Below are 27,090 nucleotides of genomic sequence, written 5' to 3'. Positions count from 1 at the left end.
TTTTTTAACTTAATATTATTAAGGCAGAAGAACTCTAAGCAAATTTCAAACAGAATCCTTCATGTTTCTAATTAATCTTGAAACTCAAAGTGTAAACAGGATCCTAGTTATATTGAGGACATTTATCATAATTTATACTTTAAAACAATAGGATAATTAAAAAGCAGACATTTCATTAGGAACCTAGAATTCAGAATGGTTATTTTAATAGTGCTTTAAAATGAAACAAAATTTATATAAAATAGTTTATAATGAAAGTGTTGAAAGAATTATTTTTTAAACCATTTTTATAAACTTGGGAATAATCATCTGTTTCTTAGATATTTAAAAGACTTTAAATGTTTTAAATCTGAGAAACCTTATATATTGAAAATCATACGCATCTACAGAATCTGAATATAATTTTATCCAATTTGTTATAAAGCTATAAAAATAAGTTCAGGGTAAAATGATAAAGATCTTGTTCTTTACCCTTGTTTACCCTTTTTTGTGCTCTGTCCTGTCACATGGTTAATTTACTGACAAACCAGTCATGAGGCCAGACCGCATGTAAATTGCTCCCAAAGAATGAAACCCAGTGGTATTTTTTTGAGCACTGGTATATGATCATGCATATAACGGAATCACCATAAAGTTTTTTTGAACAAATAAATGAAGAATTATGTATAGTCAGTCTATAGTATTTGTTCAATTTGCTATTTTCTGTTTTTTATTTTCTATAGTAAATTAAAATAACTTATTTTTATTTATCAAAAACATAGATTGTGTATTAAGAAAACAATGAATTTCAAGAAATAAAGTACTTATTCCAAATCATATACTCAAACTAAGTAGTAACAAGGGCTGGAGACATTCACACTATATATTTGGGTTACATATTTAAATATGTCAGGTAGTTCAGAACATTAATGGATGGATGTATTGACTCTAATGGAACAAAATGAAAATTCAGGAGTTTTTTTTTTAAGGAGAATAAATGTTATGCATTTAATTAAAAGCATTTTTCAACAAAGACCCTATTATCTGATGTCTAGGTACCGTTTCTGATCACATTGAGAGAGTCTATAGAAGAGCTGGCAGCAAAAAATGTTGGTTCGTATTAGCGTCCTTGTCATTATGTTTTATTTTTATGTTTTCATATTCAGTATCCTAAAGATAATGGACCAGTCTTTAAGGTGGTTATTCATCCTAATTTTTACTTTTAAACTCCAAGGTTACAGCACTGTGACTCAGCCTACTTTCTAAGGATCTGCCTACATTGCATTTTATCATGGCTCTCCCAAGTTATTAAAAACATATCTGGGAGTAAAGACACCCATAGGAATAGAACCTGGAGAGGATGCACTGGAATGATGTTCCAACGACTCTTTCCTACCCTGTACCTCCTCTGTCCCAGCAAGATGCTTTAGGTTCTAATTTGTATTTGGGAAACTTGTTCTGTTATAGAAGGTCATGAAGAGACCAGTGTTTCATTTAATCACAAGCAAAAAATAATATACTTAGGAAATAGTTCTCTCATGACTTAAGTTGAATGAATCCCAGTGATTGTAGTTGCTTCATAACAAGTAACTGATACGTTCTGCAGAGGTAGTCTCTTCCCAGAGACTGAAGAAAAATTAGGTAAGTTGAGATAAGATTGTTTAATTTCACAATGGGGTAGGTATGTCTAAATGCATGCCGTCTACATTTTTGAAGCAATTCTAACAGTTTTACTAGGAAAATCTAACATTTTGAAATTAAGAGTATATAAATATATATATATATATTTTAATAACCCATTATTATCTAATTTTGAAAAAAAAGTTTCAAGCAGTGTCATAAGAAACTCCCTTAACCTTAATGAGCCTCAGTTTTCTAATCTCTAAAATAAGGGGATTAGACAAAACAGTCTCTTAGCAGTATTTTAACTCTATGATTTATAATAAATATACCATTCCGACCCAGAAGAAATCATGTAATAATCCTGTGGTTAAGTCTCAGATTTTCGCTGTAAATTCTCAGCACAGTAAGGCATGCAAACCAATAGATGTTGCTTTTTAGTCAGTAAATTTCAAATGTGGTCTATAATCTTATCTTCAGTTAAGCAAACCGGTATTTGCTTTATGTTTAATACTTAATATTTTAATACTTTAATATTTTAGATAAATCATTAGCAAACATTTAGAGTCCTGACTGTTATGTTTAAAAGAACAAACTCCTGGAAGTTTTATTTACTGTATTTTCCCTTTTATGGCTTTCTACTGACATACCCAGGTTGGCGGTACGCTACGGGGCTGCATTTACCCAGAAATTTTCTTCCTCTATAGCCCCACACATTACCACTTTTCTGGTACATGGGAAACAGGTAACATGCACAGAATGTGGAAACTCCAGCTGCTTGAAATGTGTGGGCTTATTTGTGTTCTGAGGGTTAAATATGTCTTTTGGTCTTACAATGTGTGAGTGAAAGCTTCTCCAAAAGTAGGAAGTGTTTGTTTCACTAACTTTATCAGATATGACTTAATTTTCTACTAGTTCATCTATGTTGAGATAAAGCAATGTAAATGTTTTTTATAGGTCAGCTCCCATAGATATCCTGAAATACAAGAAAACAGTTTTAAACCTACATTTTTATTTTATTTTCTCCATCTAAAAGTCCCACGTGAATTTTTACTTTTGAGGGGGCAAAAATGTCTTATGTATTGCAGGTGCTGTGCTTAAAAATCTGTTCTCCTTACAGTCTAAGACTTCTTCAGAAATGTAAAAATAGCAGTGTGAATTCCTTCCTCCAACATTCTGGCAAGAAAAAAAATGCTGGTATTTCATTGTATCACTTCCTAAAATTGAGTACTAAGTGAGTCCCCTGATCCAGGGATTTGGTTATCTAGGCACCGAAAGAAACTTGATTTAAAGCGGTTATAGGAATAGAGGGCATGTACCAGTGACGGTCTTAATAATGAATTTTTTAATGCAAAATCAGAATAATCAATTCTTCCTCCTATGCCACTCCCTGCCAAAGGGATAGTTAGGCTCCCTTTTCTTTCTTTTTAAATTGTTAATGGCACAAATAATGCTGGTGGCAGAGGTGAGGATGAGGTTATCCCTCCCTAATTCTGGTTGGTCCTACAATCTGGGAGATTTCAGCTGTTAGGTCCAGTGTCTTGGGGTCAGTGTTTCCTCCACATTATTACATGAGGGCCTAATTGTGCATATTTTTAAGTCTCCCTGTTCAGACTCCCACTCATTCATCATTTAGATTTGTCAACCTCTGGCCTGCTCTCTTCTTCGCCCCCAGGTCGGTGGTGCGCCATACAGCAAGTCTTTTAAGTAAACTAGTGGACAGCCTGGCCCCATCCATTACTAATGTTTTAGTGCAGGGCAAACAGGTAAGTATCTGATTTTCAGACTCTTCATCACAGTCACAAAGGTTTCTGGGCAGGACCCTGGCTTTTAAATCTGGCAAGCCTCAGTGTCATAGGTCTCTCACAACCACGACTCAGGCATTTCTACAAAAGGCTCCTTCCCCAAGCAAAATCTAGTCTTAAAGATGCACAGATACTAAGTATTTGTGCTGCACCTCAGAGCTTTGATTTTCAACTTCTGTGTTAACTTGAGATCAGTGAAGATACTGACAAAGAAAATGGTGTGACACCTACTAAAGCACTCCAGACAGGCTTAGGATAGGGAATATCCTAAGACAGGGAGCAGTGAAGGGCGCATTTTCCCTTCTACTCCACTTAAGATTCTTCTCCCCCTTAGAAATGCATTGACTCCCCAGATCCTTAACCCTCTGGGCCACCTCTCCTTCCAGCTCCTCCCCTCCCACCAAGACCAGCTCTTGTCATCTTCTCCTCACAGAGCCATCTCCAGTTAGCAGTCCCTTTCTCTGGGTTCTCACAATAGGCCTGTGACACTCCTCACAACCTGCCCTGGATCCCAGTTCATTTGAATGTGTGTCTCTCACCCCAGGGTAGGCCGTGAACCCCCAGAAGTCATGGTCCATGTCTTGTCCAGCACCTGTCCCAGTGTGCCCAGCATGGCCTTGGAGAGGCACTTGGTGAATGTGGGTTGAATTGAGCCTGTGCACGTGGTTATGTGGAGTGGAATATGGCTGCTCATTTTTTGTTTTATTTTCTATAAGCTCTAATTACCTGGCTGAATAATCATTTGATTGGAATGAAAACCTGTTTGCTTTCTATCTCTTCTTTGGGAGTATGTGTGCTTTGTCATGTCTTCCTGATAGTTAACCTAGGGATATAATAATACAAAAAACTTTAACCTTCTTTGATGGAATCAACCCATTGTTCATATCTCAGGGCTCTTAACTCATTAAAACTGAAATTATTTCATCTTGACATCTAGCTTTTGAAAAGTTGAAAGAATATTTTATTTTGTAATATTTAATAACAATAAAAAAGTATTGTACTAATAAAAAAACTCCTGAGAAAAATTTAAATCACTTTTCACATACATTATTTTCTATTTTCTCCAAATTATTAAGAGGTAGAATTTTGATCCTCATTCATCAGCTAAATAGACCAAGACACAGGTAGTAATTTATGGGGTTCCTTTCCTCACTGTAATCCTCAAATCCAGCCACAGAGTCCTGTATTGTTGCCTTGGACTGAGCCACCCCTTAAAGAAAGTAAACAGGCTTTGGGAAGCTATTTTTCCTTGGATTTTAGGCCCCTGTAGTATATCTGAAAATATAGTTAATTCTACAATGTATGAGAAGGTTTTGGCGATCTCTGAGGTCACTGGCACCTGACAGTTGGAGAGGAGGAGGGGTAGGTTAGGGTTGGTCATGTCCATTCTATACACTATCTAGAGGGGGATTACAGCCTGTGATTCTGAGATTCTCTTCACAGAGCAGAATCCTGGAGGCCTTGGAGCCTGTCCTGAGCCTGTGGCTGGACCATTGCCCACCAGACCAGCACATCTCCCAGGGAAATAGTCACTTACAGAGCTGGGTACCTGGGAGGCTGACAGCTCTGCTTCAGATGTATGAAGTCCATTCATTCACTGCATCTTACACTTTTACAAAAAAGAAATGAGAATGGAGCATTCCAAGTTTGCAATTGCTTATTTATGAAATTCCACCCTGAAAACTGAAGTAATATTGTTTCTACAGAGCAGTTTCAGATCACCTCAAGCTCCCTGGAATGAAATAGTGATTTAGTCATCATTGCTTCCAGAGGCAATGATGTGCCTTCTGTTTGCTTTCTTCTTTACAAGATGACATTTTAATAAAAGTAATCGCACGTGGACTAACTGGTTGGTACCACTTGTGTTACAATAAACTAGCAGTTCTCCGTTTTCACTCCATCCCAAAGTTGGGGCAGAAGACCCCTGTTCTGCTTTCTCCCCTCATCTCAGAAAACACAGGGCCCTTTGATGTCCTCTTCTTTTTCCTGCATCTTATAATCGTGCACTGTACAAGGAAGAGAGTGGGAGAGGGGTAATGAGGAGGAAGGAGGGGCTGAAGACTTTTCTGGGAGGCAGAATGCTAAGGCGAGAGGAGAAAGGGGCAGCAGAGTATTAATTTCTCTTGCCCAGGCTCAACAGCATTCTTGGCTTTGAATTTTCATTGCCATTTCCCTCTGTGCTTTCTCATTTCGCAGGCTTGTGGGCAGTCTTGTTTATTCCCCTCCACAGGCCAGAGATATATCAACAAGTATTTCAGCACTCACTGGGTGCCTAGAACTACGCCAGGAAAAGTGGGGCTACACTACAACTCTTATGTCCTTACACCTGCCTTTGAAAAGATTACAGTGTTGTTAAAGCGTAAACACGTCCACATGAGAAACTGTAAAAGAGGTGAAGGATATACTCTCAAACATAGACTGTGCACTAAAACAAAACTAGTCAGTGTATTCTGGTTTCTCTGGGGAGTTTCTAGTACTAAAGTCATTCAGGATAATTTTATCTCATTAGTTATTTATATTCCTTTCCTGATTTTATCCACTCACCTCCACTGTCCTAACCAGGACCCTCACCTGCCCTTGTATTTCAGACCAGACTGAACCATCATGAACTCCAGTGGGAGTCATCCTTTGAAAGCCATTTCAATAAATAGCAGGAACAGTTATTCTACCTAATTCCCTAGCTTGCATAGAGTAATTTCATCCTGCCAGTCATCCTGAGCCTTGAATTTTTTTCTTTTATCTGTTAGTAGCTAGGAAATTTTTACAATAAAATTCTGCCACCTATAGGTAACTCTGGGTGCCTTTGGACATGAAGAAGAGGTTATCTCTAATCCTTTGTCTCCAAGAGTGATTAAGAACATCATCTATTACAAGTGTAATACCCATGATGAGAGGGAGGCGGTCATTCAGCAAGAATTGGTCATTCATATTGGCTGGATCATCTCCAATAACCCGGAGTTATTCCGTGGCATGCTGAAAATACGAATTGGGTGAGTAAAGTACTTTGCATTTGCATAAAGAGAATTGTTCAAGTGGTCCTCGGCCTCTCTGAGTGAAGTGCTGCCCCAGATCTGGTGGGTATTTAGGAAAGTGCATCTTGCCCTAAGTCATAGAGACAACATCTGGTGGTATGAAGAAATAAATACTAGTGGCCTGAAAAAAACCTTCCTGGTAAACATATTTAACTCCCAATGTGAGATGTAGGGGAATAACTCTGTTCTCTGGTAAAATCAAACTCCAGGGGTTTAAACAGGTGTATCATGTTAAAAAACAAAACAAACAAACAAAAACCCCATTATGCACAATACTTGTAAAAAATCCTATAAATAAGTGGATAAGACTTAAGAGAAAGTGGGGGTTTTTTAGTAAAATTAGGTGTCAGGAGGACACACTCAAATAAAAACTTGGTCCTTTTAAGAATATTCTATCTATAAGAATATTCTTCTATTATAGAATTTTCTACCAAAATCTAAATTTTAGTCATTAAAATCGTAAGTGTTCTGTTTGGAGAAGCTGAAAGTAAGGCTCTGGTGATCTTGAATCTTCTTAGTCAAACACTGTGTGAGGCAGTGCAGTAAGCACGTGACCAGGCTCTGGCATCCAGCGGAACTGAGTGCAAGTCCAGACCGCCACTCATCATCTCAGTGGCCTGAGGCCAGTGGCTGAACCTCCCTCCTGCTTTCATACCAGCCTCATTGTTTTGTGTGAGATGAAACAAAATAATATGTTTAAAAGGCCTGCCACAACCAAGTAAAGTACAAATGCTTCTTTTCATTTTTTAAACATATTTTTGATTGTATTGAATGCAGCTATCATGTGAATATGTTCTAATTGTAAAAAAGTCAACAGAAAACAATACTTGAGCATATAGAGTAACCTAATATGTGGCCAATTTGGGGGATGTTCAAGTGTTTGAAAAGACTATGTAGCCTGTCAGGCGCAAATACCTGCGAATGTGTGTGAGTGTGAGTAAGTGTTTAGCTTGCTAGTTGTATAATTAGATCATCAATATCTTTACTACTTCTGTCCTACTTGACTTTCGATTGCTGATAAATTGTAAAACGTTCTCCTGATTATGAATTTGTCCATTTCTCCTTGCATTTTTATCCGTTTTGCTTTATATATTTTAAAACTTTGTTTTTGTCCATGTTGCCATGTTTTAACAATGTATCTTGTGTCATTTATTTTGTAATTGAATTATTTTTTAAAAATTATTTTAATTTCAAACATCTACAGAAGTATAGAAAATAGTATAATAAAGCCCATAGTATTACTCAGCTTCAACAATATCATCATATGGCCAATCTTATTTCACTCATACCCCCCCCCACTACCTGCCTCACCCACACTCCCGTATAGATTTAAATCAAATCCATCATATCATTTAATCTGTAAATACTTCAGTGTGTATCTCTAAGACATAAGGACTTTTTAAAAGCATAACCATGATCCCATTACAATGCATGAAATATAACAAATGAATTCTTTGTGTCTAATATTACTGCCATGCCTGCTTTCTTTTTTTGTTTTTATTAGCTTGGTATACTGTCTTCCATTCCTTTACCTTCAATGTTCTTTTTTCATTTTATATAGATATGTCTTTTATATTTAACATTCATGCCATATTTACATTTAATCCAGTCTGATTATCTTTTAATAGAAATATATGTGATATTTGTGCCATTTCATTTATATTTTGACTAATTTCTACCATTATGTTTTGTTTTCTAGTTACCATGCTTTCTTATTGTTTCTTTTTTTTTTTCTTCTATTGCTGGATTGATTTTATTTTCCCTTTCATTTCTTAGTTTTAATTTTGCATGTGAGTATGAAGCACTTTATGTAAAATGAGTACCCATTTTTTCCTTCAAAAAATTACATTAAAAACTAGTTGCTTATTGGAAGTATCTGCACGCCTCTCATTTCAACAATTCTCATTCTAGGAATTTAGACATACTTTAACAGCAGTCTTCATTTCATGCTTGTTTGAAATAGTGAGCCATACAATAAAATGCTGTGCAGCCATTACAAGTAACAAGATAAAGTCAATATACTGACATTTATAAATGTCCAAGATAAATTAAGTGAAAAAAAAAGTTGCAAATATATTGTTCTATTTTTTATAAAAGAACAATAATACTGTATATATATATGTGTGTGTGTGTATAATGTATATGTGGAAAAATATACATAAAATCAGTGTCAATTATTTTCTCTGGGAGATTTCTACTTTGTAAGTTATGTTTTTCAGTTTTATTTAAATTTTTTTAGTTGAGGTTATTAGTTTTTAAACTGTTTACCTGATTTTAGTTAGAGTATATTTCAGGTGCGCTTCCCATTCTTTATCTCCTCTTTCTTTTGATTGAGAAATGAACTCACTCTGCATAGAACTTGACCTTCATTTTTATCCCTTAAAATAGTTCCTTTCAAATATTAGGATGTATTCTAAATCAATTATAAGAACTTTGAATCATATCCTGATTTTTTGGTCTCTGTTAGCTCTAAAATTTTCAGCTCTAATTCTTGACTATATATGAGGATGCAGAAATGGGTCTTTCATGTGAGTTGTCTCTACATGAAAAGAGGTGTGATTCTTCGTATCCATACAGGTATTAAAAGTACTCTGTTGTCACAGATTCAGGCATTTCTCTGAGGCTGACTAAGAAGTATAGGTTATAACTCTTCCAAAGCACATTATTTGTAGTAAACGTTCTATTCAGGGGACTCTTTAAGTGATAGTCATCCTTACCGTGACTTAAGCAAAGGCTTAAAGTAAAAGTTAACTGTTCCCCAGGATTTTATAATGCTGTGTTTTTCAGCCTCTAAGTAGTTTTTCCTTTACTGCTTATTCAGCATTTTAGGCTAATTTATGTTCTCTCAAAAATCCAATGTAATTTTCTTCCTTGAATCCATCTGACCTGAAGCTTCTTTCTCTGCATGGGAATGAAGTATGTTTAGTTTATTCTAAAAATAGTTTTCTTCCTGTTTCTGTATCTGCTATTCTATATGTTCAGTGCCTTCTGTGAGAAGTAAAATACTCTTTTTTTCTCAAACTGTCACCCGAAATAAAAATGTCAGGACAGAGCATCTGACTTAGTATGTAATGATAGAAAAAATCTAATGATAGAAAAAAGCCTCCGGAAGAAATTTGCCGGGAAACGTTATTCACTGTCCTGAAACTCATCCTGGAATTAATCGAGGCATTATATTCCCATTCTGGGTATTAACAGTGTCCCTGCCCAACTTATTATGTGTATTTCCCCCATATGCTGGACTCACAGGGTCAGCTCTAAACACTGGGACATTGTCAGTTGGGAAGGAGTCTAATTTTTTTTAATTTATTTATTTTTTTTAATTTATTTATTTTTTTTAAATTTATTTTTGGCTGCGTTGGGTCTTTGTTGCTGTGCGCAGGCTTTCTCTACTTGTGGCGAGCAGGGGCTACTCTTCGTTGCAGTGCGCGGGCTCTAGGCGCACGGGCTTCCGTAGCTTGACTTGTGGGCTCTAGAGTGCAGGCTCAGTATTTGTGGCGCATGGGCATAGTTGCTCTGTGGCATGTGGGATCTTCCCAGACCAGGGATCAAACCCGTGTCCCCTGCATTGGCAGGCGGATTCTTAACCACTGTGCCACTGGGGAAGTCCCGGAGTCGTCTTCTTTTTTTTTTTTTTTTTTAAATAAGAAGTAATTTATTTAAGAAATTTACTTCTGCCAAGGATAGAAACCAGATCTTCTCCTCCTATCTGTGTTGTGGTCTAGCCCACAAGAGATGTTCAATAAAATTTGGCAGATTGTTTATTATATAGGTTATAAGTAGATTCAGGTAGTTTGCCTTGAGCTAGTGATGGGGAATTTAGGAAAAACAAAAGCATGGCTCTCTACTCAGAGACATAAAGGACTCTTTTAATTTTGATAAGTGCACTTGGTTTGTACAAGTCATGTCCTTCAGGCAATGACAAAGTTAAACAGGGCCTTGTTTATATGAAAATCTAGTCATACATATAGAGAATAGAAGAATGTAGAACTTTCTCCACTTATTAATGGAATGGTGCAGTTAATCATATCAGAGTAGGGTACAAATTACCTGATAATGGTACTTCTCTAAGCAGCATTCCCTGTAAGGATCTAAGGGGATATATATGTGAGTAACATGTTGTTCCTGCACTCAAAGGTTTACTCTGGTGAACGGTTCCATCCTCCTTTCCTCCCCCATCTCCATAACCACATGTTATTTATTGCACACCTATCATATGCTAGACAATATGCTAAAAATACTTCAAATATATTATCTGATTTAATCCATACAACTTTGAGGTAGTCACTAGGACCCCCATTTTAAAGTAAACAACCTGAGATTCAGAGAGCTTAGATGACTTAAATCAGTAAGTGAAAGAACTGGGATTTATACCCAGGACTGCCTGACTCCAAAGTTCTTGTTCTTCAATCTTAAATACTTTGTGCATGTTTTCACTTATGTATAGTGTTGCTCTCTTTTAAGGGAAACAGGCCTTACTGTTTGTTTCTAAAACCTTATGCCCTTTATGGTCCCTTCTACATGATTTCTACCTATGACCCATTTTACATTCAAGTATTCATGTAGCAGCTATGATGTGCATTGCCTCCTGATGGTTTTTGTCTTTAGTTTGTCAGTCCTCCAATCTAGGATCAGTACTATTTAGCATTGTACAGTACAAGACACACCAAGGAGGCTGAACAGTTACAAATTAACAAACATAAAAAATAAGATCTTGCCCCCTTTATTCATCATGAGACCAAGAAAATAGGGATGATTTGGAACTGATTCTAGGTTAGCCCCTTGTACAGTGCAAGAGATATATTAAGATAGTATGAAAATTCAGTGAAGTTAAGTAACTTGCACTTGGTCACAAGACTAAGAACCATGATTTGGACCTAGGGTGAATGACTCCAGAGTTCATGCTTCCCCATCCCTCTTCCAGCTCTCATGTATATAAAATAGGGAGGCTGTCCCTGCTCTGGCTTCTTCATTGGTTTGTGGCGGTTCTGGGTAAGGAATGTGAAGGTCTTTTGCAGAGGATAAAACTTAAACAGTATTGCTGTGACATTTGGTAATTTGAGGTCCTCTATCTTGTGGCATTTGGAGAGCAAGTACCTCTGGGGATTTCTTTCTGCAGACTACAAATCCCAAGGAGGAGTATCCCAGGCCCCACCCACCCCCTCCAACAAACACACACATGCTCACTCTTGTCTTCCAGTCCTAGGTTTGCAAAGACCCTCTGCTCCCACAAGAGATGTTCACCCTAGAGGTATCCCTTTCCACCATATTTGATTCTCCTTCAAGGCCCAGTGGAATGATCCCAAGCATTTCATAAAGAAACCTTAACTCAAAATCCCTTTTGGATCCTCTGCTGCCATCTGACATGGTCTTACCCCACCATCATCTGGTGGGACCTCATGAAGCATGGCAGACACTGAAAAATTCTCCCGTGGGGACTCCCCTGGTGGCGCAGTGGTTAAGAATCCACCTGCCAATGCAGGGGACACAGGTTTGAGCCCTGGTCCGGGAGGATCCCACATGCCACGGAGCAACTGAGCCCGTGTGCCACAACTACTCAGCCTGTGCTCTAGAGCCTGTGCTCCACAAGAGAAGCCACCGCAATGAGAAGGCTGCGCACCACAACGAAGAGTAGCGCCCACTCACTGCTACTAGAGAAAGCCCACATGCAGCAACAAAGACCCAACATGGCCAAATAAATTAATTAATTAAATAAAAATTAAAAAAAAAAATTATCCTGTGCCTGCAACGGTGCTCCTCCACCATATTAACAGAAAGGTTTTGGAACCCTGTCTCTACTCAAGGGATATCTAACAACCTCAGAGAATTGCAGTTATCCTGTCTGTGAGGCTTGTGATAGTGCCCTTCTGAAAAGAAAAAAGATATTTTTGTATCTTTTTAATATATTTTTATTGCACTTTATTCTAAATAAATTTTACTCAGACCTCAGCTCCTTAAATGAACAGCTTCCTTGCATTTACTGCTAGCAGCAAACACAAACACATACTCTATTTATATGTTTCTTTACAAAATTTACCTTGAATTAGTCCCTGGAAGGTTTTGCTTAAAACCTTGCTTAAGAACAAATAATTCATTTATAGAGTCCTTGAGTGTCAAATTTCTTATAAATTGTTGAATTTCTTGCTCTTCTAAGTCACCCGTTTGTGTCTGTCGCATGATTTTAAAAGAAAGAAGGGAAGGGATTTATAGAAAACATTCTTTTTTTAAATTTCCTTATAGGTTAATTGCAGCATTTCAGACTCATTCATATCTGACTTTTTACTGTTGTTTCTATCTTTTAAATGTCGATTATGATTTAAGAGATTGATAGTTTAGCCATCTTTTAACACCATATTCCTCCTGAAATGCTAACATTCATGAGGCTGAATGGACATAAAAAATAAGAACATTTGTCTTAGTCATGGTACATCTTACACATAATTCTCCTGCACTATGTATGTTTGTATCTCTCTGTTTTAAACTCTCCCTCTGAGGTTTTTGGATTTTTAAATTTTATTTATTTACATCACCCACTGCCTCAATTGCTTTAAGCCAATACCACCATGTTTCTTTTCTCTTTTTCCCAAGGTTAATCCTGCCAATGCAATTTCTTCAACATTACTGCTATCAGGCACTCCAGTGAACAAAATTAACCTGCTCACAGGAATGGTATTCTAGTGTGATAATGATTTGATTTGCTGTCTCATTATTGATTTGTGCTCCAGCTTTCATGTTGAAATAGATCAAGTTCCTGACAGGCCCATTACTGTAAAGACCTCCAATCAACTGCTTTCTGCTCTAGGTCTGTCATTCAGGAGACAACCCCTGAGGATATATGTTATCAAGTCTTTTTCATCCCTGCTTTTCATACTGCCAGGACATCCTCTGTAAGCCATTATGATCCATGCATGTCTTGTCTTCTAATGCCCACAGCTGCATCTGTGGATCACACATCCAGTGCTTAAGAGAAGTCCTTTGGTGTCATAGGTACCAGACTATAACATTGCTTGTGCAGTAAAGGAAAAAGGAGATAATTGCAGCTCTGAGTTCATTAGCATGGTCTGATACTCATTCATAGTACTTTGCTTTTGACATTTGATACGAGGTAAAGAAGTGAGATGATGGAGTTCTACCTCTATTCTGTTATGATTAGATCAGAGGTAGAGTGGGTGAGTGATTGTTCTCCAGTTACCAAACAGGAAGCTCACTTTGCCTCATCAAATTGTCACCCTCTTTGTATTAATAGGAATCAAGCAGAACAGTCCCTTCTTGCAACTTTTCATCTCCTGTCATATAGCTTAGTAAAATGTTTGCACAGACAGTTATTTGTTCACTTGTTTAACAGTAAACTTGGCAAATACTTCTTAGTATCTTGGAATTACCTCACAATGATTATTTTTAAAATTGTTTCTTACTATGGATCAGTGCTATTCTTTATAACATTTTTTTCAGAAAACGTCAGCTGTTCTGATTTACCAGTGATGTCAGATTTCCATGTACCTTATTTTATATTTCACTCCTTAATTGGGGCAAGTTGGAAAGGAAAATGCCAATACATACACAACATGCTAACCAACCTCACACTAAAAGAGTTTTTAGAAGGATAAACTTATTCCCAGGACTGTATAGGAATACTAGGCCGCCTCTTCACAATTTTCCAGCATTGTGGAGGAATTCATTGTCAAGTCAGACCATGCTACATTTGAAGGTTGATCTGGTCAGTAGTGTGCATCTGCCTCTCTCTCATTTGCTTATTGTCAAATAGAGCATGTCCCTGGTTCTTTAGACAGACTGAATTTATAAGGATCTGGTCCAAGAATAACCTTCATTCTTTTGACCTTCCACAGTTGCTTGCTTGCTTGCTTTCCCCATTTTGCATTAAGTGCTTTTACATTGGAATTGTCAAATCAGGTTTGGTGACTTTGTCAGCAGGAATGAGGGTAAGAAGCCAGATTTTCCCATGCAAAGGAATTAATGCTGTTTTGTATTTGTAGTTCTAAAAATGGATTAAAATGTCTTTGATTTCCTAAACTGTGTGACTCACTTGGTTATTTACTTTCTCTAAGTTTCTGTTCACATATAAGGCTCTTTGGCTGTTTTTGTTTTAGTCTTTTGAAGAATTCCAAGCTAAACAGATTAACTTGGCCAATATTTTTGAACGAATAATGTATTTTTAACAATCTGGCAAATAAGTTAGATTCATTTGTGCTCAAATGAACCTTCTGGGACTTCCTTGGTGGCTCTGTGGTTAAGAATCCTCCTGCCAGTGCAGGGGACACAGGTTCGATCCCTGGTCCGGGAAGATCCCACATGCCGCGAAGCAACTAAGCCCATGCGCCACAACTGCTGAGCCTGCACTCTAGCCCGCCAGCCACAACTGCTGAGCCCATGTGCCACAACTACTGAAGCCTGTGCGCCTAGAGCCCATGCTCTGCAACAAAGAGTAGCCCCCACTCGCCTCAACTAGAGAAAGCCCACATGCAGCAACGAAGACCCAACACAGCCATAAATAAATAAGTAAATTTATTTTTTTTAAAAAAGTCTTCTTCTTTCTTTGGTGGCTGCTGAGTACAATGTTTTCTATAATTTGCTCACAGAACTGCTGAGATTTTGTAAATAGAAGCCTGAGGGGAAATTTTTAGATCTCCAGCTATCTTTGTTTATGATACTGAAGGTTTTAAAATGTAAATGTGATAGATAATGTTTAGTTTTAATAACTCAAGTTTTGGGAGGACCTTAAAAAGTAAGTGTTTTAAAAAATTTAGTTACTTATTTTAGAAGCGGATACCTCCTGAAGTGAAATCAATGAGGCACTTCTTCCAACCTGAGTTTGAGAAGTCAAATATAAGGAGTTTGCTAACATAATTTGAACATAACAATTGAACATAAAAATTGAACTCTATAATTTCAAAATCATTTTAACAGTTTTAACATAACATTGTCTTACTTATTCCTCAAAATAATTTCATAAAATGAGCTGAACGAGTAATAGTAATACAGTATTCCCATTTGAAAAATAACTTGGAAATGGGGTTCAGTTGGTAATTGACAGAATTGGTATTCAAGTCTGTCTTCATTGTTTTTTCTTTTCATTATGAAAATATTTAAATGTGTAATAAACAGAATAGTTTCGTAAATTCCTATATACCCGTTATTTAAATGGGTATAAGCAATTGTTAGTAATTTATATTTACTATACTTGCTTTATTTTTTTTTTGGCTATAAATTATAAAGGAAATTTACAGCCAAATGACATTTTGATGTTTACCCCTCAATATTTTAGTAAGTATATATCTAAAGTAAGAAAAAGGACATTTTCTTAATAACCACAGTACCATTATCAAACCCAACAAAATTAGCAGTAATTCCTTAATATTACCTGGTACACTGTTTTTATTCATATTTCTCTAGTTGTCTCCAAAATGACTTTGTTTTAAAAATACCAGGGTCCCAAAGAAGGCCCACACATGGCATTAGTTGCTACATCTCTTAAGTCACTTTTAATCTAGAACAGTACCCCTTACCCCATTTTTCTTTTCATGACATTAAGTTGTTTGGGGACACCAAAAGGCTGGTCTTTAGATTTTCAATTTGATGTTCCTTCTATTATACTAAGTAGTATACTTAGTATAGTAGTATACTAAGTAGTATAATATATAGTATACTATTATACTATATATTATACTAAGCTGCCTCAAATGTAAATTTTAAATGTTAAATAAAGAAATAAAATAATAAATAGAAAACAATTTTGTCCAACCTGTAAAATTAAAAATAAAATTTTTATGTTTTAAAGAGAGTCCATGGAGCAGTTTATTGTAACTGAAATGTTGCTGTAACAACTAATTAGGTTTGACATAAATACACTACCATGTGTAAAATAGATATCTAGTGGGAACCTGCTGTATAGCACAGGGAGCTCAGCTCAGTGCTCTGTGACAACCTAGATGGGTGGGATGGGGTGGGGGAGGGAGGCCCGAGAGGGAGGAGATATAGGTACACATATAGCTGATTCACGTATCATTGTACAGGAGAAATGAAAACAACATTGTAAAGCAATTATACTCCAATAAAATAAATTTGTAAAAGAACTAATTTCATAAGCAACTTTAACATCAAAACATCCAAGGTAACAAGTAACTATATCCTTGTGACTTTTATACTTGTATAACATTTTGATTAAAGGTAGTTCATAATAATGAAGATGAACAAGTAAATAAATTCTAGTCTTTGGCAATAATACAGGTTTAGTCCAGTTTTGCTTTTCAGCTGATTAGAGAAGTGCAAATTGTACATCTTAACTCCGTTACATATTCTGTTGCACATACCAGAAAACTCACAAACATGTATTTTGTTGTTTGTAGACACCTTGTCATCTTTAGTGTTCTTACCAAAGAGCAAGTATTAAATATTTGTCATGTACTATCAGTGGTAATAGTAATGTTAAATATTTTTTAAATTATTATGTTCTATCCTTGTGTATCTCTCATGCCTTTATAATCTATCTCAGTGTCATGCAACATAGTCTGCATTTGACTGGCAGACTAGTTAAATCCCTAACTTCCAGAAATGGCAACAAAAAAGAATAGTGAAGAGGATAGGAAAAAGAGCTGAGAGTTGCCTTATCCAGAGGGATTGGAGCAGTCACAGGAGACACACTGCCTTGTGGCTTATGGCCTGGCCCAGTGGTCAAGGTGATATGCTTGGTTGATATTACTTCCTGCTTAACTGGAAACGATTACCATTTTTCTTACCATTTTTTCCATTGAGAGACAGTAAAGTCATTCCATGAGGATGCATCACTGTTGTTTTGCAAACCAACCTTGGCAGAAGGAAGGACTTGAATCTTTTGATTATTTCCACCCAACTTTTTCATCTCTGTACCTGCAATAACCTGTAGGCAATCTTTCAAAGAAGTGTATAAGAGAAAGATACTGAAATATTTGGGCACAGTAACTTCGCCACTTTAAACCTTTGTTGCTGTAACTCGACGTTTCTACCTGTGGGCTGGCTACACAGTACCCCCTTTGAGAGACAAAGCCTGGGTGAATGAAGACGCGGTTCTTTGCAGTTCTCTGTCTCTGTTTGTTATTCAGTGTTCACCAAAGAATTTAAGGATAAAGCACAGGAATCTGCTGTGTAAAACTAATTCCCTAGCTTTTCCTAATGGTCTGTAGAGTTCTGGTTCCCTAAGGCATAGTATTATTTCCTGAGTTTTCTTTGGTTTGCATAACTAGTTTATCCGAGTTCTTTCCTCAGAATACAATAAATGAAATGAGATGAAACTGTAAAAATACTTACTAAAAGCTTCTCAAGTTAAATAATAAAATTATTTACACATAAAATAATGAAATATTTTAGGCATTTCTAGGCACATAACTACCAGGCATACAAATAGTGCTCAATAAATGCTTTTCTAAATAATCACGTTAAAGCTCTTTCTGTAATACAAATGTGTTTTATGAACAGCATTTAAATATCTATTAAAGAATAGATTCTTCTGAAATCCACTGATTAAAGTCTGTTCTCTGATGTACTAGTATAATTAAGTTATAACTAACTGTGTGCCTGTATTTCAACGGCAGGTATTTCTCCTCTGTCCCTTCCAATTAATGACTACAAAATAAATGAAGTAGGTAAAAAATACTTGTCCTTCCTGAGAAAGGAATGTTTAGATAATAGCATATCTCAGCCCATTTCTTAAAATGATTTATTTTTATCCTATTTGTTTTTTTCATATATCTAGTATTAAGAAAATAGTAGTGTGGCAGCCACTACTCATCAGTCTCATTTGGTAAGAACCTAAGTACCTGTCTATTTTCATGTTTTACTACCTAACCACATATGCACGAGCAGGGCTCATTTTTAAGAGTCTGATCATGTCACATAATCTTGATGGAAGTAATTATATCAGCAGCTCAGGAAATTCAAATGGCCTTTTCTTCATTCCTCTTTGGATGGGTCAGTGCTGTTAAGGGCATTGCCAAAAGAAGCACAAGGTGATTTTATTTCAAGAGTTATTGATTCATGCTTTCCCTGTTTTGTTTCAGGTGGATCATCCATGCTATGGAGTATGAACTACACATCCGTGGCGGAAACAAGCCAGCCAGAGACTTATATCAGTTGTCACCTAGTGAAGTGAAACAGCTTCTGTTGGATATTCTGCAGCCTCAACGGAATGGAAGGTAATGAGGGTCCTTTATCAAAGACCAATAGATGGGCAGCATACCTAGAGATACTAATTAAAATTGTCCTCAGTTGTGATTTTATATTGATTTGAATTTTATATTTTTTTCAGGTATAGATTGTAAATGTTTCTTAATCTTCATTATTCTATGCAGAATGTAACACTTGATTCCACTTTGGTCAATTCCTCCCAACATTTTGGCATAAAAGTTTGGATTTGGTAATGTTACTTAAATATCTTGCCTGTAACTCTGTTTCTCTAAGTAGACTGTAAACTTATTCAGGTAAAACTTGTCTTAGACTTAACTTGTGCTAACCTTAGAATAAAAGCAAAACAAATACTTTGGATTGCATTGAATTAAAGAGTTATTTTTATTACAGAAAGTGCTTTAATAAAATTATTTAAGCAAGCATTTATTGAGCACTATCTGTGTGCCTGGTACTTTCCAAGGTATGCCTAGAAATACCTAGAAAAGAAGTCTTCTGCAAAAGTATATTTGAACAAATGGAAGAGCATCCTTGTTCTTAGACAGGAAAACTCAACATTTTAAAGATGTCTGTTACAAGTTTAATGAAATTCCAATAAAATGTCAACAAGCTGTTTTATGGAGTTAGACCAGTTAATACTAAACTTCCTGTGGAAAAACAAACATGCAAGACTAACCAGAAAAACATAAAACAAAGACTTGCCCTAAGAGAGACAGTAAAAATACTTAAAAGCCTTTATAATTAAAATAACGTGATTCTGGTACATGAACAGAAAAATAGAACAGTTGAACAGAATAAAAAGTCCAGAAATAGACCCCCCAAGAACATATGGAAATTTCATGTATGATAATTTCATGTATGACATCTCAAAATCATTGAGTCAAGGATGGACTTTTTAAATAAATAGTGATAGGACAACTGGATAGCCATTTGGAAAAGATAAAATAAAATTCATACTTTATACTGTACTTGAGAATAAACTCCAAACAGATTAGTGATCTAAACGTTAAAAAAAAAAAAGAAAAAGAAACCATACTAGTGCTAAAAAAGAAGACATGAGTTGGGACTTCCCTGGTGGCACAGTGGTTAAAAATCTGTCTCCCAATGCAGGAGACACAGGTTCAAGCCCTGGTCCGGGAAGATCCCTCATGCCGTAGAGCAACTAAGCCCGTGTGCCACAACTACTGAGCCTGCACTCTAGAGCCTGCAAGCCACAACTACTGAGCATGTGTGCCGCAACTACTGAAGCCCACATGCCTAGAGCCTGTGCTCCGCAACAAGAGAAGCCACTGCAATGAGAGAGCCCGTGCATAGCAACAAAGACCCAACGCAGCCAAAAAAAAAATAAGATAGAATAAATATAAAAAAATAAATTAAAAAAAAAAAGGAGACATGGGTAAATTCCTTTGTAACCTTGGTATGGGAAAGACTTTCTAACTATGATTCAAACCCAGGGGCAATAAAAGATTATTAAGACTATATAAAAACTAAAAGCAACATTTTGCATGGTGAAAAAATAGACAATGCCAAAAGACAACTGAGAAGCTGGAACAAAACATTTGTTACAAAGAGCTAATATCCAAGAATCTTAAAAATTAAAGGACAAAGAACCAAAAACCTAAGAGAAAAATGGGGGAAAATATGATTGATCAGTTCATTTAAAAAATTTAAAAATGGACCTTAAATATTTGGAAAGATGTTCAAACTAACTCATAATTAGAGAAATGTAAATTAAAACACATTGATATACCATTTCTCATCTATCAGACTAGCAAAGTTAAACAGTATGGCAAACATTTGCTGAGGCTGTGGAGAAACAGACACTCCCATATATAGCTGGTGACTACAACTCTTCTATATGGGAATTGGACAACATCTAAAAAAAAGTCTACGTTTGCACTTACCCTTTGACCCAGCAGTCTTACTTTTAGGGACCCACCCTGGAGGTTGCCTCCAACAGCATGAATAGATATTATATGTATGCACAAGGTTGTTCATTGCATCACTGTTTATAATTGCAAATTTTGGAATGCCTATGACCTTAGTCCCCATGCATGAGGGATTATTTGAATAAACTGTGGTATGTCTACACAGTGGAGTACTATGAAGTTGTGAAAAAAGAATGAGTGTGGTCTCTATGAACTGATATGGAATAATTTCTAGGCTATATTGTTACATAAAAACAGCATAAAAGGCAAAAGATGTATACACTCTGAAGAGAAACCAGAGAACTTCCCTGGTGGCACAGTGGTTGAGAATCTGCCTTCCAGTGTGGGGAAATGCGGGTTCAATCCCTGGTCAGGGAAATGGATCCCGCATGCATGCTGTGGCTGGGAGTTCACATGCCACAACCAGGGAGCCCGTGAACTGCAACTAGGGAGCCCGCCAGCCACAACTAAGGAGCACATGTGCCACAACTAAGGAGCATATGTGCTGCAGCTAAGGAGCTGCTGAACTGCAACTAAAGAGGCTGTGAGCTGCAACTGAGGAACCCACCTGCCACAACTAAGACCAGGAGCAACCAAAATAAATAAGTAAAATAAATAAAATAAAAATTTAAAGAAAAAACAGCAAAGTACAAAAGAGTATGTATTGTACGCTACTCTTCATGTAAGAAGGAAGGGGATATCTGCTCATTTTTACAGAAGAAATACAGGAAGGATAAATCAGAAACTAATGAAATTGGTTACCTTCAGGGAGTGGGGAGGAACAGGGTGGGAAGAATGAAAAAAATAGGTACAGTGCATTAGGGTTGAGGGTTGAGCAATACTTCCATTTGAATATACCTTCCATTTGAGTATACCATTTGAATAGCTCTGACTCTTAAACTATGGTAATGTTTTATATTCCCCAAATATAAATAATTAATTAAAATTAATCCATGTGTGCAAGGTACCCAAAATAGAATACAAACAGTAACAACTGACCCTAACCATATTACAAATGAATAATATTACCACACTGAAGGGGGAGGGGACGACAAGAATTAACCAAAGTACCTTTGGAAAATATTGACTAGACACTGTAAAGCTGAACAAAAAAGAACTGCACACAAATCCTGTACTCTGTATAATAAATTTTTTTCTCACAGAGGTAGGAATTAGCAATTCTGGAATTTATATATAGATACAGATATAGATATGCACACATACTTACACACATAGTGTTATATATATGGTGTGTATACATACACACACTGATACTGAATAAATAAGTAAATGTGGCTAATTTGAGCCAGATTTTTTTTTCACTTTTGGAAAATGTAGTTACAAATAAGGAAAGAGGAGTGTCTAGAATATATCCTGTGGTTTTGGGCTGGAATTGGGAGTATCAGTATGAATTCATGATTTTTACACAGATGTATAGATACAGAAATAGATACGGCAATAAATGTGGATGTGTATATGCAAACATACATCCATATCTTTCCTAATTGTCCACTGAGAGAACCTAGAAGCAATGAAACCCCAATAGCAATGAGCAAATCTATTGCCCAGATATTGATTTCCAAATACCACTTTCTAATAAAGGAACCAGAGTTCCTTGGAGAAATGGTTGATTCCAGGGCTGGGGCAAGAAAAATACAAGACGAACGTGGAGCATCTTGTGGTACCAGAAAGTAAGAAAATGCTCCAAAAAATTATAGAGGTATGTTAGAAGGATGCTGGAGACAACATGAAGAAGGCTCAATGGCCAAAGCTGGAACAATTTGAGCAAGAAAATAAATAATGGTACTATTGGATTACATCTGGTAGAATAAATATCCATGAGTCCATGCTGATATAAATAGATAAATGGGAGAGAAGGGATTTGTATTACAATGGAATTCCAATTGATAAGTATAGATGGAATGATGGAAATAAAAAAAATCACCATTAGGCAAATACAAGAATAATAACGATTGCAGGCAAGAACCACTAAATTTAGTGGGTAGAAGTATGATGAGAAATGGAAAATTGGCATAATTTCAAAGTATTTCCATTCAAGATACTTTTTAATTGTAAAAGGAAAAATTGTAACTTGACAGTGCAGAAACCCAGCAGACTCCACCTTAACCAAATGATCCAGGTTAACCTCACCAGTAATAAGATACATCAACATCACATACCCCCTGATATGATGTGCTGAGAAGGTTACAGCCATTTCTGGGTATTCCTGTGAAAATGCATAACCTAAGTCTAATCATGAGAAAACGTCAGACGAACCTAAATTGAGGTACATTCTACAAAATAACTGACATTTCTCAAATGTCAAAGTCGTGAAAGATGAAGATTGAGGAACTGTCACAGAGTCGAGGAGCCTAAGGAGACCTGGAAACTAAACGCAGTGTGGGGTCCTGGCTGGGATCCAGGACCCAAACAAGGATATTTGTGGTGAAATTGGCAAAATTTTAATAAGGTCATTAGATTAGTAGTTTATTTCCTGGTTTCGAATAGTTGTGCTCTTGGTTATGTAAGATGACAGAAGTAGAGGAAGCTGAGTAAAGAGGAACTTCATTAATTTTTTTTTTTACTTTTCTGTAAGTCTAATTTTTTTCAAAATAAAAAGCCAAAAATGTAAAAATAAGAGAATTCTTCTAAAATAATTCCTCCTCTGTGAGTATTCACACATTTCTACCTTTTATGTTGTTCTAAGCAAACATCTCCTTTTTTATAGTATTAACCATGACTTCATAGAACTCGGAAAACATCTCTTTTGTTGTTGCCAAACAAAGGAAATAGGGGGAAAAAATCAAATGCAGACTATAGGGTATTCAGTTTGCACACCCATTATCCAAAATAAAACGTCATGAAGGAACTCCTTTGGCTTTTTCTCTTTAATATAGCACTGAACCCAGCCACACAAGTGTGGGTCTACCAAAAGAAGCTGTATGTCCAAAAAAGTGCCTCCTCACTTATGTAGTGATGTAATTTCATTGGTCCTCTTTCACCAGAACAAAAATGTCTTTTTCTGTTTACTGTATCATGCATAGCTATTTTCACACCTAGAAATACTGTTGGTCATTACATTCCCACCTTGTGGTTGATGACACATTTTACTCTCCAGCCTGTTTTAATACCAAGTATAAAAAGTTTATATTTGTTACTATCTTCAGCTTCTGTAAGAATATACTACTATGTCATTTGTGTGTTCTTTTCAGATTATGCAAATTCTGCATCTTTAGCAGTTTGTGATTGAAGTAACTATTATATCTTTAAGATTTAATACTTAATCCATGAAAATAATAGATCTAGAATTTTGACTCTTACATGTCGATTATTATGACATGTAAAATTTGGTAACTGATTCTTCAGCACTGGTACTTTGACCATATTTAAATTAAGGTTTAAAACTAAATATAAGGTTTAAATTGACACATAAGGTTTAAAATAAGGTAATTTCATTAGATACATCATGCCCTTTTGAGCATTTCCCCACTTATCAGGTGTTTATTAAGCACCTTTCTTGGAGAAGTGTATAGGAATGATCAAGCTATGTATATCAATACAATGCCCATGACTTCATGGAGCTTACATTTTATTGTATGTGAGGACCACGTGAACTAATTTTGAAAATGACTGCTGCTCTGTTTTTACATTGAGCTGCTTTACATGTTAGAAAGTCATTTAATCACATAGTGTGTTGTAAGTAACTTACTAGAGAATAACATTTTGCTTGTTAAATTTCTTTAAATCTTGGGGGTTTTCTCCTTTCCGGCAAGCTCTGTTTTCACTTTGAAATATTTAGTAACCTCTGTAACACATGGTAGATAAGCATCATTGATGGAATTTGGCTTTTATTGCTCACTCTATTGGAACAATTAATCCATATAAAAGCCCTGCTTTCTGCCAGAACAAGCTTGTTTTTCAACACTGAGGCATTTTCTTTTGGTCTACAGATGTTGGCTGAACAGGCGTCAGATCGATGGGTCTTTGAATAGAACTCCCCCTGAGTTCTATGACCGAGTGTGGCAGATCCTGGAGCGCACACCCAATGGAATCATTGTAGCCGGAAGGCATTTGCCCCAGGTACAGCCCCACTGTGTTTGTGTCAGTAAAGGGACTTCTAAAGGGACCTCAAGGAGCAGAGAGTTCTTTCCTTCTCTGCATTGAAAATAACTTCTCTACTTATTCCATTTTCTAAGAGTATTTAAAGTAGGGGTATCCAGATACCTGAAGGGAGAAAATAAGTCTGGTCAATTGGATTGGAAATATTTTTTCCCAGTCTGAGTTCCTTTTATTTTTCAATTTTAGTGTTCCTCTATATAAAAAAAAAAGCCTTGTTTTACAAATGGATATTTTGCTTGAAAGTTGTATTCAATAAAAAAAAATTTTGTTTTATCATATTTCAGATGTTTCAAGGAAGTTCTCAGTTTAAAGACACCATATGATCAAACCTTTTGCCAAGCAATCTGTCCTTCCTTTGTTTGCTTATTAGTGAATTTAGGGTTTCTTATATTGACATTACTGAGTGGTGGTATTCCTTCACCACCAACTGTAATGGGCCAGTGTTGGGGGACCTCACAAACAGGAAAACATACATTCAAAAGACAGAACCAAATCAGTCTTAAGAAACAAGGTGACTTAGTAATGCTGTGGATAAGGAAATTACTAGTTAAGAACTACACTGAATATGAAAACTACAGTAACTTTTTAGGTCATTAGACAATCATTTAATTGAGATGTAACTTACTGTTGGTCCAAATGAATTAGTGTTCCCTCCTTTAGATGGTTCCCCAAGTTATATAAACTGGCCTGCCTCTTTGATTTAATTATTTTATTTAATCCTGACACTTAAATCATTGTGCTTATGCACAATGATTTAGGTGTCAGGGAATAATTAGGCCTTCAAGAAATGGAGTACTGTATCTGTTTATAGTGTTGAAACATCAAACAAATTATTCTTGATGAAGGTCTTTATACAAAGTATTCTTTTTTTATTGAAGTATACTTGATTTACAATATTAGTTTCAGGTGTACAACATGGTAATTCAATATTTTTATAAATTATACTCTATTTAAAGTTATTATAAAATATTAGCTGTATTCCCTGTGCTGTATAGCAGGGGTCCCCAACCCCTGGGCCACAGACCAGTACTGGTCCATGGCCTGTTAGGAAGTGGGCTTCACAGCAGGAGGTGAGCGGTGGGCGAGTGAGCAAGTGAAGCTTCATCTGTATTTACAGCCGCTCCCCATCGCTCACGTTACGTCTCCTGAGCTGCACCTCTTGTCAGATCAGCGGCAGCATTAGATTCTTATAGGAGCGCGAACCCTGCTGTGAACTGTGCATGCGAGGGATCTAGGTTGTGTGCCCCCTATGAGAATCTAGTGCCTGATGATCTGAGGTGGAGCTGAGGCAGTGATGCTAGCGCTGGGGAGTGGCTCTAAATACAGATTATCATTAGCAGAGAGGTTTGACTGCACAGAGACCATAATAAATCAGTTGCTTGCAGACTCATATCAAAACCCTACAGGGAGTGGCAAGTGAAAACGAGCTCAGGGCTCCCACTGATTCTGCATTATGGTGAGTTGTGTAATTATTTCATTATATATTACAATGGAATAATAATAGCAATAAAGTTCACAATAAATGTAATGCGCTTGCATCATCCCGAAACCATCCCCTCCCACCCCCACCCCGCTCCGTAGAAAAATTGTCTTCCATGAAACCGGTCCCTGGTGCCAAAAAGGTTGGGGGCCACTGCTATATAGTATATACTTGTAGCTTATTTATTTTATACATAGTTTGTACCTCATAGTCCCTTACCCCTATCTTGCCCCTCTCCTCTTCCCTCACCCCATTGGCAACTACTAGTTTGATCTCTATATCTGTGAAAATAAAATATTCTTAAATACACACACCCATATTCATTTTGTTTATATGTACATAGGGTATTTCTGAAAGGATCCACAAGAAATTGGTAGCGTTCTAGTCTTTGCCTTTGGGAAAAGGAACTGTGGTCTGGGGGGACAGAGCAGCTTTTCACTGAAAACCCTTTTTAACCTTTCAGAATTTGAACTTTGTGAATCTATTATTTATTTTCAAAAATGAATAAGAACTTTTTAAAAGGATTCTTTATGCTATTAACAAACTGTTGAGTTGTTCTTGTCGGCTGCCAGTATAGGTGCTCCAGCCCTTTCCCAGATGCTCTGTGACCGTTGTATGGAGCAGCTCTGTCTCTTGTGGGTGGGGAACTGGCCTCTACTGTTCGTGTCCTGCTTCTTCTGCTAGGCCTTGTGTCCCTGTACAGTGGACTCTGGCAATGTTTCGTTAGCTTCTTTCCCAACGCCCGCTAATACCTACCAGATATTCTTTTAATTGTCTAATTCCCTGGGCCACTTACATTTAGTACTTTCTCCTTGCTAACAACAACTACATGTTAAGGATTTTTATGTGCCAGACACTTTTCTAAGTGCTCCTTTAATCCTCACAACAGTCTTTTGAGGTAGGTACTTTATTGTTACTGTTTGACAGATGAGGAAACTAAAGCACAGCTAAGT

At 36.6% G+C, this 27,090-nt stretch overlaps 1 protein-coding gene across 6 annotated transcripts in view; it reads left to right on the top strand.

Annotated features, from left to right (window-relative positions):
* Positions 1 to 27,090, top strand: part of PHKB (phosphorylase kinase regulatory subunit beta) — a 202,563-nt gene that overhangs the window by 169,748 nt on the left and 5,725 nt on the right. For 5 of the 6 annotated variants that reach the window (XM_082607431.1, XM_082607427.1, XM_082607429.1 and 2 more), the window contains 5 exons: positions 1,035 to 1,092; positions 3,275 to 3,365; positions 6,192 to 6,394; positions 18,487 to 18,621; positions 24,489 to 24,618. In XM_082607431.1, coding sequence (XP_082463557.1) covers positions 1,035 to 1,092; positions 3,275 to 3,365; positions 6,192 to 6,394; positions 18,487 to 18,621; positions 24,489 to 24,618 — 617 coding nt within the window. Of the gene's footprint in view, positions 1 to 1,034; positions 1,093 to 2,253; positions 2,345 to 3,274; positions 3,366 to 6,191; positions 6,395 to 18,486; positions 18,622 to 24,488; positions 24,619 to 27,090 lie in introns of all 6 variants that reach the window. The other variant, XM_082607432.1, reaches the window with a different exon arrangement.

This window comes from Mesoplodon mirus (assembly GCF_964341445.2).
Source record: "Mesoplodon mirus genome assembly, chromosome: 19".
Classification (NCBI taxonomy): Eukaryota; Metazoa; Chordata; class Mammalia; order Artiodactyla; family Ziphiidae; genus Mesoplodon; species Mesoplodon mirus.
The sequence above is the reverse complement of the archived record's forward strand: the minus strand, read 5'-3'. Positions and strand labels throughout refer to the sequence as shown.